At 37.4% G+C, this 17,122-nt stretch overlaps 1 protein-coding gene across 7 annotated transcripts in view; it reads right to left on the reverse strand.

Annotated features, from left to right (window-relative positions):
* The window catches only part of LOC132139774 (transient receptor potential cation channel subfamily M member 3-like), a 125,059-nt gene that overhangs the window by 47,614 nt on the left and 60,323 nt on the right, over window positions 1-17,122 (reverse strand). For all 7 annotated transcript variants that reach the window (XM_059548381.1, XM_059548380.1, XM_059548386.1 and 4 more), the window contains exons 2-6: window positions 5,057-5,136; window positions 4,469-4,670; window positions 3,377-3,590; window positions 3,031-3,155; window positions 1,959-2,130 (exon numbers count right to left, since the gene is read on the reverse strand). In XM_059548381.1, the coding sequence (XP_059404364.1) occupies window positions 1,959-2,130; window positions 3,031-3,155; window positions 3,377-3,590; window positions 4,469-4,670; window positions 5,057-5,136 (793 nt within the window). The remainder of the gene's footprint in view (window positions 1-1,958; window positions 2,131-3,030; window positions 3,156-3,376; window positions 3,591-4,468; window positions 4,671-5,056; window positions 5,137-17,122) is intronic.

The following is a 17,122-nucleotide window of genomic DNA, read 5'->3' on the forward strand; positions in this document are numbered from 1 at the left end:
GCGCAGGATATAAATCATATTAAAATGTATGACAACTAATCAAAGTATGCATGAGCAGGCCATAAGCAGTGTATAAAGGCACTTTTCAATGACCCTAAATGATCCACATGAGCACAAACAAAACTGAGGCATCCTTTTTGTTTCCTCATGATTTACTGCATTTTCACCGGCTCTAATCTAAATGTGTTCCTTCAGCTGAATGACGTTTACTTGATATCTTTATGTGAGTAAATGGACTGTATGGATATTATGTAGGGAGAAGAACAGTTGAAGAGGCCTTTGTGCTCTCAGTGCAGTCAGCTCTGAATCTTGCAACTAGTGTAGCATTTTGATGTTGAGCCACAAACTGATCTGGGGTGCGTTCTCCGATAACGTTGTCTCTTAGCGCGCTACGAATACTCAAAAGGTACACCTTAACTACAGGTATACCTTTGCTACGTGTGTTCTCCGAACTATACCTTAGGATGTAGCTTAAGGTAAACCTTCTTAAGTTCGACCTTAGCAGTTGCTGTCCATGGTGGAGGCGCTGAATAGGTTGATATCGACGCCTCGATGATCGATTGTGCACTCTTTCCTTCACAGCGGTATAGGTAAAGTATTGAGAAAACAATGTTCTTTATAAAGAAGCGTTTTAGAAATAGTACAAACTGCATTTATCGGGGCTTATTGAAATACGTACATGCAGAAATAAATATGAGTATGTGTTTATAATTTAGCAAGTGTACAATCCCAAACCCTCACGGCCATAAGTGTGTTAATGTTCTCCACAACGTATGCTGATTATCCACCAGCCGTATCACATTATTGGCGTAAATCGCTCATTTGTGTAATTGGATGATTTCCTCAATAAAAGCGCAAACATGAGAGACATACCGACATTCACTATGTCGGGGAAAAAAGTCCGCAAAAAGAGATCGCCCAGCCACACTGAGGTCTTACTCAGCCCATATCCATCCCCAACAACCTCCAGAAAACTCCCCACAGCATAAAAACGAAGAGCCGCCAGCAGCTGAATTTTGGGGCTGAGGGGGTAGCTCCGTCGAGTTTGTCTTGACAAATCTGGGCCAACAAGATGCAAGAGCTGCAGAATTTGCTCCCGTGGCAGGCAAATTTTTTTTACAATGGTCTCTTCTGACATGGTAGTCAGTGGACTAAAATGTTCTCTTATAAAGTAGTTGACATACACTAACTGGCTCCGCGGACGCCGCCGTCTTTGATTTAAAACAAGTACTCGCTGTCTCGCTGCCATAGCTATAAAGTTTGTGTAAACTCATCTTTCTTTATATAGACTCCTAAGCCTTTTCTGTCAAATGGTTCGCCAGCTGATGTGCCTTAGGATAGTAATTAAAAAAGCTAACAACCATTAGTGTATGGAAACTTTATTAATGAAAACACTTCCATACACTGGGTGTAGGCTATAACAACTTAAGTATTTTATGTGTATAATTTTAAAGTAAAGTAAAAATGTAATTTTAATTCTAAATCAGATTTTATATTAAAAGTTCATATAAAATTTTCTATGTGTAATTAAACTGCGATGTAAAAAATCTTTTTGCGTAGTGGTGGCCACTAGCGGTATGAACCGTAAGCAGCGATAAGGTATAGCTAAGAGCGCTCCAGACCAACCTTACGAACGCATGACTTACAGAAGGTATACTTAACTAAGAAGGTTTCGGAAACCACGTATTAACGATAAGGTACTTCTTAAGGTACAACTTAAGAACGACGTAGCGTTAAGGTAGTTTCGGAGAACGCACCCCTGGGCATTTCTGACAGGAATATATAGAGAAACTCCTCTATGGGCTTTTGAAGATCAGCACAACAGAACCTAGAAAAATTAACTGAGGATAGAAGGCTATTATAACCTCTCTCAAAAAGAATTTAAAGCACCATTGAATTTGAAGTTTGGAGTAATCACATTAACATAAGCATCTCTAATTTCTCTCAAATGTACTCACGCGTGTTGATCTTTTGCAGAGAGATGTGCTTCTCAAGCTGTCTGCGCAGTTTGACTTCTGCTCCATACTTTCCGGTGGTGCCATTATCAGCCAAAATGAAGTGGGAGTGTAGGCTGTTGAGAACCGTTAGCTTACTAAGAGGGTTAGACATCGTCTGGTACGGCCGAACCACCTGCAATACACATCACATGAAGTAAAAAGATGCTGTTCAGGAAAAGAAGAATGAATCAAAGGTGAAAGTAACATGTTACAAAAAGCATCTACATGCACAAGTAACAACCAGTAAACATAATGAGTAATTTGGGGTCCAAAAATCTGATATCATTAGTAAAAATATGTTTTTATTTTGTATTTAAAATGCAAATAAATAAATAAATGCACTAAAAAAGTTTGTGTAAAACCTAACGGTCATGTTTTTCTGTGTGATTTTAGAAGGGCTCAGAGAGTGTGTTAGCTTTAATGAAAAAAAAAAAAAACAATAGAAGAACATCAGATTGAATGTACAAAGGGTCGTGGTAAGTGCCACATATTTGCTTATTTGATCAGCAACCTAGAAAAAGAAATGCCACAACATCATTTTTAAAACCTTCACCAGACCAGACAAGAATAGAGAGCTATAGGGGTGAGTGGGGGCTTGGAAGAGAGAGAGACAACACCAAAATCTTGTATGAACGAGGGGGGGGGGAAGAAATCAGTGGTTATAAATAAAGAATGATTCTATCTCTGTGTCTCAGTTGTGCACCAGTTCCCAGAGACACACAGACGAGCTGAGGTGAAACTGAGTTGATATATGTAGTGGATCACATATAAATTATTTATAGATTTCTACATGACATGCAGTATACATGCAGAGACAACATGAAAATCATTCTGCAGTGATCTGGAGATTCGCTCTCGTCAATAATGAATCCAATGAATATATCAATTAAAATATCTCATTATTTAACGAAAGCACATTTCGTAAAATCTGCCCTGACTTGAGCCAGAGACTTGAGTCTTATTGGTCATTTAGAAAAACAAACTATACTAAAAGAGCCTAGTTACTCAATTTAGCTATAGTCAAGCGACTTACATCTTTCCCCACTAGGTCTTCCTGGTTCTCCACAATCCCCCAGGGTGCAATACCGATAGTACAGATCTTCCCTCTCGATTTGGAAGCGTGGTCTTTTAGAGCATCACCAACATGTCTTATGACTCCTGGGGTGGCAGAAGGGTGAAGAATGGAACAGATAACAGCGTGAGAGACATCACACAATGCATCAAGGACATTGAGAGCACACTGTTTCACATGATCTTCTGTAGAAGTTTAGATAGCATTAGGCCTATCATTTTGACTAACATTGCTCAGAATCTTAATAAGAGTAATCTAATCAAAATCTTAATTAAACTGAAAGATACATTCACACTCTTGTACAGACCAGTATTGACTCCTCCAGTGAAGATCCAGGCTCCAGTGGTCATGGCCGCCTTGATGAGACCCTTGCCGAAGACTTGCTTGAGTTTGGGCTGCAGCTCGAAGTTCTGAAGTCCTCCATGAACAGAGATGAGCAGTTTGGGAAGCTCCAGCTGCCACTCCTTTGTCATCAGATGCAGCAGTAAGTCTGGCTTAGTGTCGTAAGAAACTCGTACATACTGACAAAACATAAAAGTAAATCTTGAGACAAGCGTATACTGTATCTAAGATGACACAATATCATTCCAAAGTTGGAATCTGAGTCTGTAAGATACTTTAATGTTTTTGAAAGAAGTCTTTTATGCTAAACAAGACTGCATTTATTTCATTAAAAAACAATAAAATATTAATATTGTGAAATATTATTACAATTTAAAACTTCCTATTTTGTTTTCCTATTTTAATTTAATTTTCCGCAGCCATTACTCCAATCTTCAGTGTCAAATGATTGTTCAGATATTATTTTCATATGCTGATTTGTTGAATAAATATTTATTTTTACTATTATTGTGGAAACCATGATACACACACACACACACACACACACACACACACAGAGATATATATATATATTCAAGCAGTACTTAAACACAGCCAGCAAGACTGAACTGTCATTTATTTATGTGATTATGTGAGGGGCAACATGATATCAAAACTTTTTTTCTCTGGAACAGGCTTTGGAATCAATCAAAATGCAGTAAAAACCTGCTGTTCCACTTAAACCACTGATTTCCTTAGTGTAGTGTTAAAGTATTACAGCCAAATTTCTCTGGTATGCAATGTCCACTTATCGTTATTCAATAAATTCCTAATAAAATTGTCCCACCCTACACATTGTCTGATTGAATATCCTCTTAAATACTGTACATCACTTTACAGCAGTAGAATGGATAATACTTCTAAGCTGGCAGGATCTACAGACATTAATAACTGCCTCACAAAAGGAATTAAATTCTAAAAGGTTCATGAATATTTTATCTTACTTATGTAATATTTTGTAGGATTATCATCACTTTGAACATCAAACCGTTGTTAACAAGAGACTGAATAAGTCTACCATTGCTTTGTTGGAGTGTCCACCTCCCTGGAACTCAATTGTTCCAAAGGCGTCAGTGGGACTGAGCTGGGTGTGCTTGCTGATGGACCACTTCTCTGACAAGCTGTCATTCTTTGGCACACGCTCTGACTTCTCATTCTGATTGGAGGAGATGCTGGGGGGCAGGCCAACATGTTGACCAATTAGACGGCCACAACAGCACCTGTGTCAGAACACAACCAGTGAGAAATTAAGTGAATGTCCTTCAAATCAGAAGTCAAAACTGTCAGCAAGTGATCTACAAAAGACATTACTTGAGGATTTCAAAAGTATTTGAGACTTAAATTTCAGTGCCAGATTAATTATTGTAAAACAAATTCTTCACATCATAAAATAGTCTATAAAAGAAGCAAGACATCTTTAAGAAGTGTTTCCTCGCTCAGTGTGACTATATCTTTAGATACTCTAACCGCTTCAAACAACGCCGCACTAATGAAGAACAATTTCTCTTTCGTTAATAGTACAAACACATTTGGGTACATCTAAATACAGTTTAAATTTGCTATTTGTGTGATTTGCACAGACTACTGAAGAATTTGAGGTACTCACCTATGGGGGTCTTTGGTGCTTACAATAATGTGCACACATTCTCTCTTGCTGAAAGCTCTTTCTATCCATGATTTCTGTGCCTGGGGAGAAACACAATAGACATAAGTTGCAGAAATCACTAGAGGTAGAAATGTCCGCTTCCTGCATCCACTTAAGAGACAATTAAATCCCAAACTAAAAATAACCAAAGTACACATTTGATCAGCGACACCAGAAACTAGAGCTTTATCGTTTTTAGTCCAGTTTTAACAGGATTACCTATTATCAAATGAACACACTGTCAGTTTGCTTGAATAGCTTGCTTTAATTCTACAACAGCAGAACCATCTGTGAACGCACCTCAAAAACAGCAAGTGGTTACACAGGCACTTACCCACAACTATACTTCCTATGGTACACCATTACTCTTACAAAAAGCTAGCCTGAGGGAGAGAGGGAGGGGGTACTGGGGTTAAGCTTTATTAGGGAAACCGACATGTGATGACTATCCAACATTCACACATCATTACGCCAACATGAACATGGATAGTGTAGATCTGACTGAACTCAATGCTTTCTGACAGAACTGCTGTGAGAACAGCTCTCTGCTCTGGTGTTAGTCAAAAGCAATGCATTAACCTTTTCTGTTTGAGGTCTTAGAGACCCTGAGGCCATTAATGATGACTAATCTTATGAGAACTAATTAGAAACAAAATTAATAAGTTTCATTTTTGGAATGGTACATTACTTACTTTTAGACTTTCAGAGATCCCAGTTTAACATTGATTCATGTTATGGATGTGCCAACATAACAAAATAATCAATATTTCATTCATCTCTAATAAATGCAACAATTTTTCACATGATAATGTTCACTCAGTGTGAAATATAGCAGCATAGGAGCACATCCATTGTTGATTTTTTTTTTTTTTAACTCTATTATTATATAATGCGTTAAAATGACAACAAACAGAAACCACAAATACTGTATTAGATAACAGTCATATTAAAAACCTACCTACTACAACAGAAAAGTTAGATCTTAATAATATCTGCTTTAATGGGTCACAGGTTGTGTTATTTTAGTGTGATTGACATAATAGTTTTTTTTATCAATATTTTGAATTCATTTTTATATTCTGCATTTTCATATTAATTTTAATTACCTTTTTAGTAATTGTGTTGTTTTTGTCATTGTTATATGATTAGATCGTTTTTAAATATGTCTATTTTTTAAATATATGCATAGTTTTTAATTAATTTATAATTCAGTTTGAGTTATTTTATAACATTAAGTTACAGTAAATTAAAATTTCAAATGTAAATTTTTTTTATATATAAATACAATTTTTTTGTATGGTTCTGGTTTTAGTTAACTATAATGACCCTGGTCAGAGGAACGTATTAAAAGAATTTAAAGGAAAAATAAAGGTAAACTGTAAAATTACTATTATTTCCATTTATACAGCACTGGGGTCTCTTAAACCCCAATATCAACAACATACAATCAAAAGAACATGAGGGTTAACAGAAGACTGCAGAGCCAAATGTGCTAATATTAACTGTCAAGCAAAAGAGAAATAAAATAGTTTGCGAAGTTACAGCCAAATTATATTATACCCAACTGGGATCCCAAGGCGTGATAGCTCAGTAATTCTGCGTATGCGCGAGTAACATAATCAGTTTAGTCTCCGGTGTATTCCTGTGTGTGGTTTTAATGCAATAAAGGACCAGGTAAGCTATATAAGATATCAAAAAATGTAGCACACATTCAAAAAAATTGTTAGTTGAAGTGACCTCATAAACTTCTCATACTCTTGTTTTCTTTCTTTCTTTCTCATCTTGTTTGTGAGTGTTGACATGATTTGCAGGGATCTCCAGTCACAGCAGAGAGCTGCCAAATGCTTGTGGTGTAATTAAGATTTGTCCTCAGGATTTGCCCCCTGAGAAGCAAAGAACAGATTTGCTCCTTGTTGGAAATATCTCACAATCTATAGGGGATTTGTGCCAACAGGTAATGTTATGGAAAGTGGAGCTTTTGGGCATGTAGACAACAAAAGCCAAAAAGAAATAAATAAATAAAACAAAAACATAACATTGGTTACATCAGATAACCTTAACTTTTCAAAGTATTATCAAGCCAAAAAAAAAAAGGGGGCTTACCTGGGAAAGAAAATACGTATACATTTTTTTATATTGGTTTTTTGTTATGTATGATATTTTACAGTAGATTCAAACTTCAAAACTTCAGAAGCGAAATGGCCAATGGCACAAAGTTAGTGCAAATTGAAACTTTAAAAAGACTATTTGAATGACTTAAACTGTAATTATTATTTTTTCTTAAAAATTTGCAATTAAAATTATAATCATATTTATTTTATTATTAACGTGTCATTTAAATTGAGACAAAAATAGAAAAAGAATCTTCAGAAATTACCTGCTCTTTTTCTTCATCTTCATTAATAAATCCAGAAGACAGTTACCTATCATAATCTTGCAATCCAAATTTTCACAGCGGCAGCTTCTGTACTGTTGAAAGGCTATGGACTTTAGAGGCCAAACACGCATGCTTGTGGCCTTGTTAGCTGAAGTTGAATGTGTCGGGACTTCAGGATTAATCCCTTCTGAAAGTCTCACAGACAAAAAAAATGTTGAGACGCCCCTCTCAAATCCTGTTCCGCTAACCCAATTTGACACCCCTACAATAACAAACTCCCGACAGCGGCTTCCAGATGGGAACATCCATGTTTCCCTTTCTCGCAATCATACACACACTGTGACACATTCAAACACTCTTTTCTTTAGCATTGTTGCTTAGAAAATCTTGATTATTCTGACTGAGGCCATTGTCTGTCCCATCACCCCAAGGCCTGGCAGAATCAGTTCTGTGCATCAGCAAAATCCTCACAATCACCTCACACAACACCAACAACGAGTTACATGGGGGAGGATCAAAGTATCGCTCGGTCGAATGGAGATTAACAATGGCCGTCACCTTCTTTTTTTGACATATGGTAATTATAACAGCCCTACCGAACTAACATAACACTCCCACTGTATTTACTGAAATAACGCACACACAAATACACCAGCACAGTGCTGATACACCACCTGTCACCTGTGTGAAAAGGTGTCCATCTGAGCAAAGCAGTCAGAGACAGATGGAATCCTAAGCTGTCCATCATGTTTCTCCTCCCGGATGAGGAGCTCAAAGACTGATGGGACGGAAGCCTGTGGTGAGGGTGAGACCTCAGATATGTGCTGTATGAGCTATTTTTTAGCAGAGCACATATAATATGCTAATTTGAGGTCAAATTGTGTGACTTTTATTTTACCTCATCATTTATGGGCTGAAACTGTATATTTATTATTTACTGAATAATAATGTTTTTTGTTGTTGTACATTAATAGAGGTGTTTCACAGGTCAGAAGATTTTTTTTTTAACAAAATAAATTAAATATTACTGTGAACAAAATATTAAATGCATATTAGTAAAATAATAATAATTTAAGTGTGTATATATAGGAGAATATATATATAAATACAAAAATGTAAAGGTAAAAAGCAATGTTTTGAAAGAAACACAGAGCCATACTTTCTCATGGGAATCAACCTATTAATGAATGACTAATAATTACTTACAAATTGTTTTGCTCTAGTATTTCCTAAAATGCTGACAGCTGTCATTGGTAACACCTGACTCCGTTCCCTGCCCAGACCCACACTGAGGTGTTGGGATCTTAATAAAGGCACTCCACTGTGAGTTCATTTAATGTAGATTAGAGCTTAATTTCTCCACAGTTTAGGTTAATTAAAACTTCTGCAGATTAGTTAAAGACTGTTTATACAGGGGCATTGCATGATAGAGTATTGGCAACATCTATAACATCACAGAAGATCTCTCCATGGGTACAGTATATGAGGCAGCAGTGATTCTGGACAGGGAATAGAGAGTGCTATTCAGGTTAAACAGAGTAAGATTAATAATTAAATTTGATGATAATTGGCATCATTGTTCTCTCTGTGAAAACAAGCTATATTTCCAGGTAAAGTTCAATATGCCAGTGATCCTGGGTAGCAGTGTTAAGCTCCTTTGCAAAAAATAAATGGCACACTGGCAAGCTACATACTGTATGCATCATAGATTAATCAGTATAGTAAATAATTGAGTAATCACTGTTCATAAAATATGAACTAATCTAGAAACACTACTATTCGAAATGTTTGGGTCAGTAAAATGATTTTAATGTTTTTGAACTATTTATTGAATTGATCAATAAAACAATTAAAATTTAAATTTTGAAAACTGCTTTCTGTTTTAATATATTTTAAAATGTATTTTAATTCTGCAACAGCAAAGCAGAAGTTTCAGCACCATTACTTCAGTCTTCAATGTCACATGATCCTTCAGAATACATTCTAATATGCTGATTTGGTGCTCAAGAAACATTTATTATCATCCATGTTAATTTTTTTTTTTTTTTTTGTGGAAACAAAAAAAGAAAGAAAGTTCAAAAATAAATAAATCTTCTGCAACACTGTAAACTTCTGCACTGCCACTTACAATTTACTGCATAACGTCTGGATAAAAGTTTTAATTTTTAAAGTACTTAAACACTTACTTACCCCAAACTATTAAACAGTAGTGTATGTTTAACTTCAGTTATCTAAAACTATAAACATCTAAACTATATGCTGCACATTGGATGCAAAATTATTTTACACAACAATTTACAAACATTTACAGTGTTGCAGGCTCATGTATATAATCTGCAACACTGTGAATCCAGCAGGCAAAAAATCCCTAAGGGAATTTTTGCTCATTTGTATATTATATTTCATTTATGAAGTTTCATAGATGACAATTCTCATGCACATTGTACAGCCATTGTAATTGACGTGCATCCCTTCCCGGCTAATGGGCCTGAGTTGAGGATGGATGAGATCATAACAATCTTCTTCAAGCACTGAAATACCTGTAAATGGATTTGGGAGCCTCCGTAGAGGGGTCAGATCAAGAGGTTTCAATTGAAAAAAGGAGAAGGCACAAGAAAAGGCTTTTCCAATCCATTAAGTATGGAATCAGCTGAAAGCATCTGCAAGGTCACCTAGAGGTAAAACAAATTTACTCAGAAGGTTGACTGCCGAAATTTGCATAGAAAACTGATCGCTTGATTGCTGTCATCTGATGCACATGTGTACACAGACCCCTTCCCCCACACAAATACCCTACAGTATATACTGTAAATTAACGTAAGATGGCTTTCCAAGTTTACTTTCACTATTTAGATACATACTTTCAAAAAACAAAGGTAAATACTAATAACGTATTCAACCACATAAACAATGTTGGCTAACCAGTTTTAAAAGTCTAATTTTGATGGTAAACAACATGGCTATGGTTTGGCATGAAAACAAGCAGGGGATCATGCCATCCCTGAGAGATATGTGTGTACACGTGTGTGTCTGTGCTACGTGTATGTAATACACCCAGCTTTAGTGACTGTCTTAAACGGTTTGTTCTGTGGTCATCTGGACGTTTCAAAACATTACGTGTGTGCAGAGTTAAAAAAGAAGGGTATTGTCCAGAGTTACATCACTTACCAAAGATAATTTACAGAATGTACAAAGTTGATGGGCTTCAGAATAAACCCTCTTTACAAACAATGTAAAGCATGAAGTCATAAGGCAATGTATTTCCTATTATTCTTAAGAAAAGCTATGACTCTAAACAACACAGGCAGACAATCATGGGATCCCATTATACCTAGCATTAACGTGCGTTTCACATCTGTGTAGTATCTGGACAATTTTTTGCAGGATTGCACATACAACAAAAAAGCAAAAGCGTCTCCATCAGACTTGGCTTCACACAAAGCAAATGTTGTCCATCTGTATGAATCCATGAAATACAAGATGTTAATAGCAATTAGAAGTGAAGCAAGCAAACACAAGAAAAAAGTATTAAAGCACTCTCTTTGCAGATAAAAATTTGATTCCAAAATAATAAAATATTATTGATTAAACTGTCTGGGAAAAATCAGAACCTACATTAAATGTATTCAAAATCCATCCCAGCCCATCTCCAAAAGTGGTTTCATTAATTACGATCATTGAAAATGCATGTTAATGCCAGGTCTTAGATGTAGCTGTTCAAAGACCAATTCCAATGAAGATATTTCACATCACAGAGGCCTTTAAAAAAGTAAATCTTTTCTTATTTTTTATGCCTTGCCATAACACCCAAGTATGTTTCATTTCAAAGCATTAAGGCGCTCTACAAATGTATTTATGGATGCACTCACGTTCCACAACCACAGCAATGTTCTGAAGCCAATTCAATCAGCATTTGATTTCATATGTACAGGCTCTCCTGGCTCACAAAGAAGTGCTGTATTACTTGAGAAACCCAAGAAACCTCTATCAAAAAAAGGCTAACTAACATAAGCTGGTATAAAATCCTGCCAGTTCCTGAGAAATGCAAATCCCTGTAGGCAGAATAGGATTAGTCTGCATAAAATAATGACCATAACTTGGCAGAGTCTCTTCATGCAATAATAGAAAGAATGTCACACGTTACGGAAGGAAAGGTAGATAAAGAAAAATAAGTTACAGACCATGAGCAAGTGTGTGTGACTACAAATAAGCTACTAAGTGTGTGTGCAGTGTGTAGGGAAAGCGATAGGCACACATAAGCAGTAATTGAGTGACTAAAGCAGGGAGACAGAGCTTGTTTAACCACGTCGAGGACAATCCATCTGTAGACCTGCAGAATAAGCATGGGCTCCCTTTCCCATAGGCCTCCCCAGTCCCAGAATGTGCCACCTCAACCAGCTCATAATCACTTGTGGCATGACCATTCTGCCTCTGTTCAATGACTCCATGAGGACCTAATTCTCCCTGCCTATCTGAGGTAGAGACAGAGACAGAGAACAGCTACACTTCTATGCTGTCATTATCACAGCATTACTACAAAATGATAAGTGTTACAGTAGATGAAGGTTGTCAGAAACGCTCTCTCTTCTTGGCAGAAAGATGAAAAATTCATCTTTCAGCAGCGGACAGATGGGCAAAGCCGTATGACAAGATCTAAGTCGACCAAAATGTAGAACATTGTTTAGCCTGGCAGGAAAAAATGATTGATGATTACAGCATATGGTGTTGTTTGGTACCTGCTTATTGGTGCCTTGAGTGAAGCAGACCTATATTTATAAAACACACATACTGAGTTCTTGCAATATTATATCACATTTTCATGGACCAAGCTGTTAATGGTTATAATGTATGGTGCTCCAAATATCACAGCAGTTACAATTGCTTTATGACTGCATGAGAAGCTCGACTCCCCATATAATTTCATAAAAATTACAGGGAACTTGAAAAATAAGTACATACATGTTGTTTGTGATTCACTTTAATCTACATGAATCTGATTAGGATTCTTTGTGCAAGTCCAAATAACATTTAAATGTAATGAATTAGAATTAAAATGAACTGAAATTCATAGAAACTCATATGACTGTACTTCATGACTAGAAAAGCAAAGATTTGTATGACAAAATTTGAATGTAGCCTTGATATCACTTTATTTGATAGTTTTGGAGGCTTAAAAATTCTTGAAGTTTGAAGAATTGTAGGCCTTACTGTCAGATAGAATGATCAATAGAACAACAAAATGACAGACAGAACAATGGATAGAACTACAGAATGACAGAATGAACAATCGCTCAATAGAACTACAGAACTATTGACAAAAAAAAATTATATGGATGGATAGATGGATCAGGGCTCGACAATAAGGTAATGTATGCCCAATGGCCAGGGGTCAGCGTAAAAGATGCTCAAACTACTGTACTATACAACGATAAACAAAACGATGGATTGATAGTTCTACAGAACGACAGACAGAATTATCAATAGATTAAACGATACAAACAACATTTGATAGATAGAACTATATATGTAAACAGAAATGGAGGGAATTTTAGAATGACAGATAGATCTACAGATAGACAGAAAGATAGATAGATAATTCAAATTCACACAGCCAATTAAATTCTCATTCTGCTTGGAAGCTCAGCGTCTCTATATGACGCCTGGACAAGCTCTAAAATGGGACAGCCAATTATTGAAAAAGTGACATACTGTACATGACTGACAGGCCATGTCATTTACAAGCACTGCTGTACACGGAGTGTTCAGTACTGCACATTGTATCTGCATTTTTTTTTTTTTTTTTGCCAGGTACATCACTTAATTTAATGTTCCTGGAAAAACATCCAACATCCATTCACAATAAATTTCCACCTGCAGGATTATGCATTACAGTATTTACATGTACTGTATGTGTAGGGTTATGTTTTGTTCAGAAAGCTTAAAATACAACATACACACAAATTCTTAAGTGACATTCTACCAAACACCCACACACCTGTACAGACACATACATGTGTATAAATAGCTTTAAATATACCACTGGATGTAACCCTTATGATGTTGATATTCTCCTACATATGCACAAAAAACTCAAACCGCTTTAACTTTAATGGATGGATGCAACAGAAGAACAGAAATGCAACAGAAATTTTTGGAGGTTGTTTCCATTCTACCCACTCCCAGTTCTTTTAATCGAGTGAGTATTGGTCTGTATTTTCATGTCAGGAAGTGAAAGGTGTGAAATTACCTTTCTCCCTGCCAAAGTCACCCTCCATTTCCTTGGTAATAATGAGCCACTCCTCTCCTCTCCCTTCTTATCACCCTCTGTTCTGTGAATGGAAGTGTTCTCACTCAGCAGCGATTATTAAATATGAAATGCTAGAGGTCTACAGAAGACCGACACTTAGCGAAGTGTGAGGTCGTATTGACCACCAAATGCTTGTCACAACACATCAAAATAAGACGTCATATTTACAGTTTTTTAACTGCATGTACAGCATGGTCACTCCCTCGGTGACTACACATAACAAACAAAGTTAAAGAAATATTTCATTACAGATATTAACATATTTTATACTGTCAAGCTTTTATATATATATATATATATATATATATATAAGATAAAAGAATAACATTGACATTGCTTTTTTTATTTGAAACTAGAAGTCATTTGTTTTGGGATTTTCCTTAATCTGGAGTGATATTAATGCTTTATCCAAAATGTATTGTGTTTTTTTAATATTCAATAACTCAGATTGGATCGGGGGCACAAAAACCTTGATCAAGACATTCCTAACTTCACGTCATACAGGTTTGGAACAACATTACAGTGAGTGAATTATTGCACAATTTTCATTTTTGGGTGAACGATCCCTTTAAGGAGTATTTTTCTCACTGATTTAATGTACATGATATATCACCAAATTTAATGAATGGTGACTGGCATTGCCTTAGCTGTCTGTCATAGTGTGGATCCGTCTCTGTCCTTTGTAACCTTGAATGGAGGTCAAGGCAGAATGATCTCTGAAAACAGCATTAATCAAGGAGGCACTCTGCCATGACAACCAACTAATGGTCTGTTGTTATAAACTAATGAGAAACATTCAATTAAACAGCATCGGGTATGAAATTACATACAGTATCTTGTGGTGCCTCTTTCTCCTTTTCACCAACCATTGAAGTCAAATGCAAAATTATTATCCTTTCATCAATTATATCACCCCTAATGGAAGCCTTGATTTAACTGATTTCAGGCAAAGGAGAAAGTCTCACTTTTCCACATTATAAAGAATAAAAAAAAATGTTGCAATCACTCTGGTATAATTGACTTTCATTCCTTCAACCTTAATCTCATTACCATTGCTGTTTTCTGAGAACACTAATCCAATGTTAAAGGAGATTAAATATACTGCATTAAAAGTATTGCAGCTGTAATATGAGGGACAGTGCGAAAACAGCTTACATACTCCAGTTTCATGCTTTCAAACGTAACGAACCAATGTTCTTCTGCAGTATATCATTAGCCAGGATTTTGGGGTTTCTTCCATCAACCTGAAACACTTTCAGAGTCAGCAGAGATGCTTTTAGATGCTTTTAGATCACATTGCAGTGGGTCATACGGGATGCAGCTGTTCTGTCAAGAACGAAGGAAAACAGAAGCAGAAAACCCCCAATACCAACACACAACAGAAATGTTTCCCTCAATTCACAGCATCGCGGTTTTTCATCTGACCGGATAAAGTGAGAATGCAGTTTCAATTTGGGGTCTGTAATAAAGGGTGAGAAAAAACGGTTAGTGCAGAGAAAAACCCATTCCTCCCCCATCCCTGCACTGACAAGCACACACTCATACAAAAGGCTACATGTTTTTACTTTCAGAATTATTTATTCATGCTGCAGATTTAACATCATTTAAAAGAGCCCTTAGGGTCTGAATCTACAGTACAGAATTTGGAAATGCTAAATAGTGCAGCAGAACAATACAGCCCACTCAAGACAGCGTTCCTATAAAAGCTGCCATTACATTGTTACATCCAAAGTTTTATAGCATTATGAGACATCAGCACAACAGTATTTGGCTATGTAATATTCATAATAAGAGGACTTTGGTAATGACATGACATGTAGGATTCAAATTATAGTCATTTTTATTTTTCTCATTCTCATTAATCAGCCTAACTACCAGTGTGCTTTGATTTGCATTTCAACCCTGTAATTTAATCTAATCTGCAGAGTTTCTGCTGCACAGGGCATTGTTACAACACCAAGGATTCAACCTAAAGTCAAATAATAATCAAGTACTGTTAGGCACATTGGCAACACCAAAATCTACCAATATATCAGGACTGCAGTTTTCCTCAAGCTTAGAATGCTGTTTATTTGAAAGTAGTTTTATATTGTTGTGTCTAAAATATAATGGGGGTGTTCACAAAAATGTTTTATAAAAAAAAAAACATGGGACTAGTATAAAAGACTGTATATTAAGACGGTGCACTCCTAATACTACATGCAATATGGTGGAATAAGACCAGCCTTCTAAATAAAAGAGCCAGTTACTAGATGACACTGCAGCTGTTTCAGTTTCCAGAGACATGTGCACATGTGCACTGGCTGAACCAAACATATATGTGTTTCTCTTACGAGAGCTCTCTCGTACTGCGTCTTAGCTAAGACGCTACGGGAAAAGTCTCTTTTCACGAAATACTGAAGCAAAAAATTATCCTTCATTTTGTATTTTTGTAAAGCGCATTTGCAGCAGTACACAGCCATAGGCGAGACGGCTCGTTCGCTCATTGGCTTGTTCTGCGGCAACTGCACAGCCTATCGAGCGCAGGCTGATGCAACATCAGACCAATAAGGGCTTCGCGCCCTTCTTGCCACTTCCCGCCGAAACGGGTGTGGCCCAACCTATAAAAGGAGCTCGAAAAGGCTGACTCACCTGATTTTTCATCTCTTCAGCGAAGCTCATGCAACGCTGGATCACGGAGGAAGCAAGCGCCGTCTGAGAAAGCATATCAGCGGGACGAGCCATTCTGAAGCTGCTGGCATCGCCGCCTTCCACTGCCGTTCCTGCTGCGCTGTCCGGCGCCTATATCCTTTAAATTCTGTTATATCCAGCTGATCTTTATGTGTGTGTGTGTTCGCCCTGGGACACATACTCGTAAAAGAGCTCGCGTCTTTTTTAAGATGCCTTCCTGCGGCTCGTCAGAGCCCCACTCAGCGAGGGAGACCGGTACGTCATCTGTGTCTCCTGCCTGGGTGAAGATCATGCAGCGCTCGCGCTCGCTGACGGCGGATGCCCTCACTGCGAGCTGGTGCCATGGTGACTCTGAGGACTCGTCTGGCCTTTTTCTCTGAGCCTGCATTCTCCGCTGCGCTGAGGCGCCGTAAAAGCGTCGCTTCCAGCGGATTCCGGAACCGTCTTCAGCTCAACCAAGCTCGCCGGTTCGCCCTGCTTCACCCCCCCCCCCCCCCCCTGCATCGCTTCCCGGTGGGCAGCGCCCGCTGTTTGCCGGCGCGTTGTCCGAGTAAGTCGATCATCTCAGGGCCTCGTCGGGGGAAGAGGACACACGCTCTCTGCTAACTTCGGGCAGTGAGGGCTGGGCGAGCTCCGAGGATCTCGCGTCTTCTACTCAGAAGCCCAGCAGACG

Source organism: Carassius carassius, chromosome 4, assembly GCF_963082965.1.
Source record: "Carassius carassius chromosome 4, fCarCar2.1, whole genome shotgun sequence".
Lineage (NCBI taxonomy): Eukaryota > Metazoa > Chordata > Actinopteri > Cypriniformes > Cyprinidae > Carassius > Carassius carassius.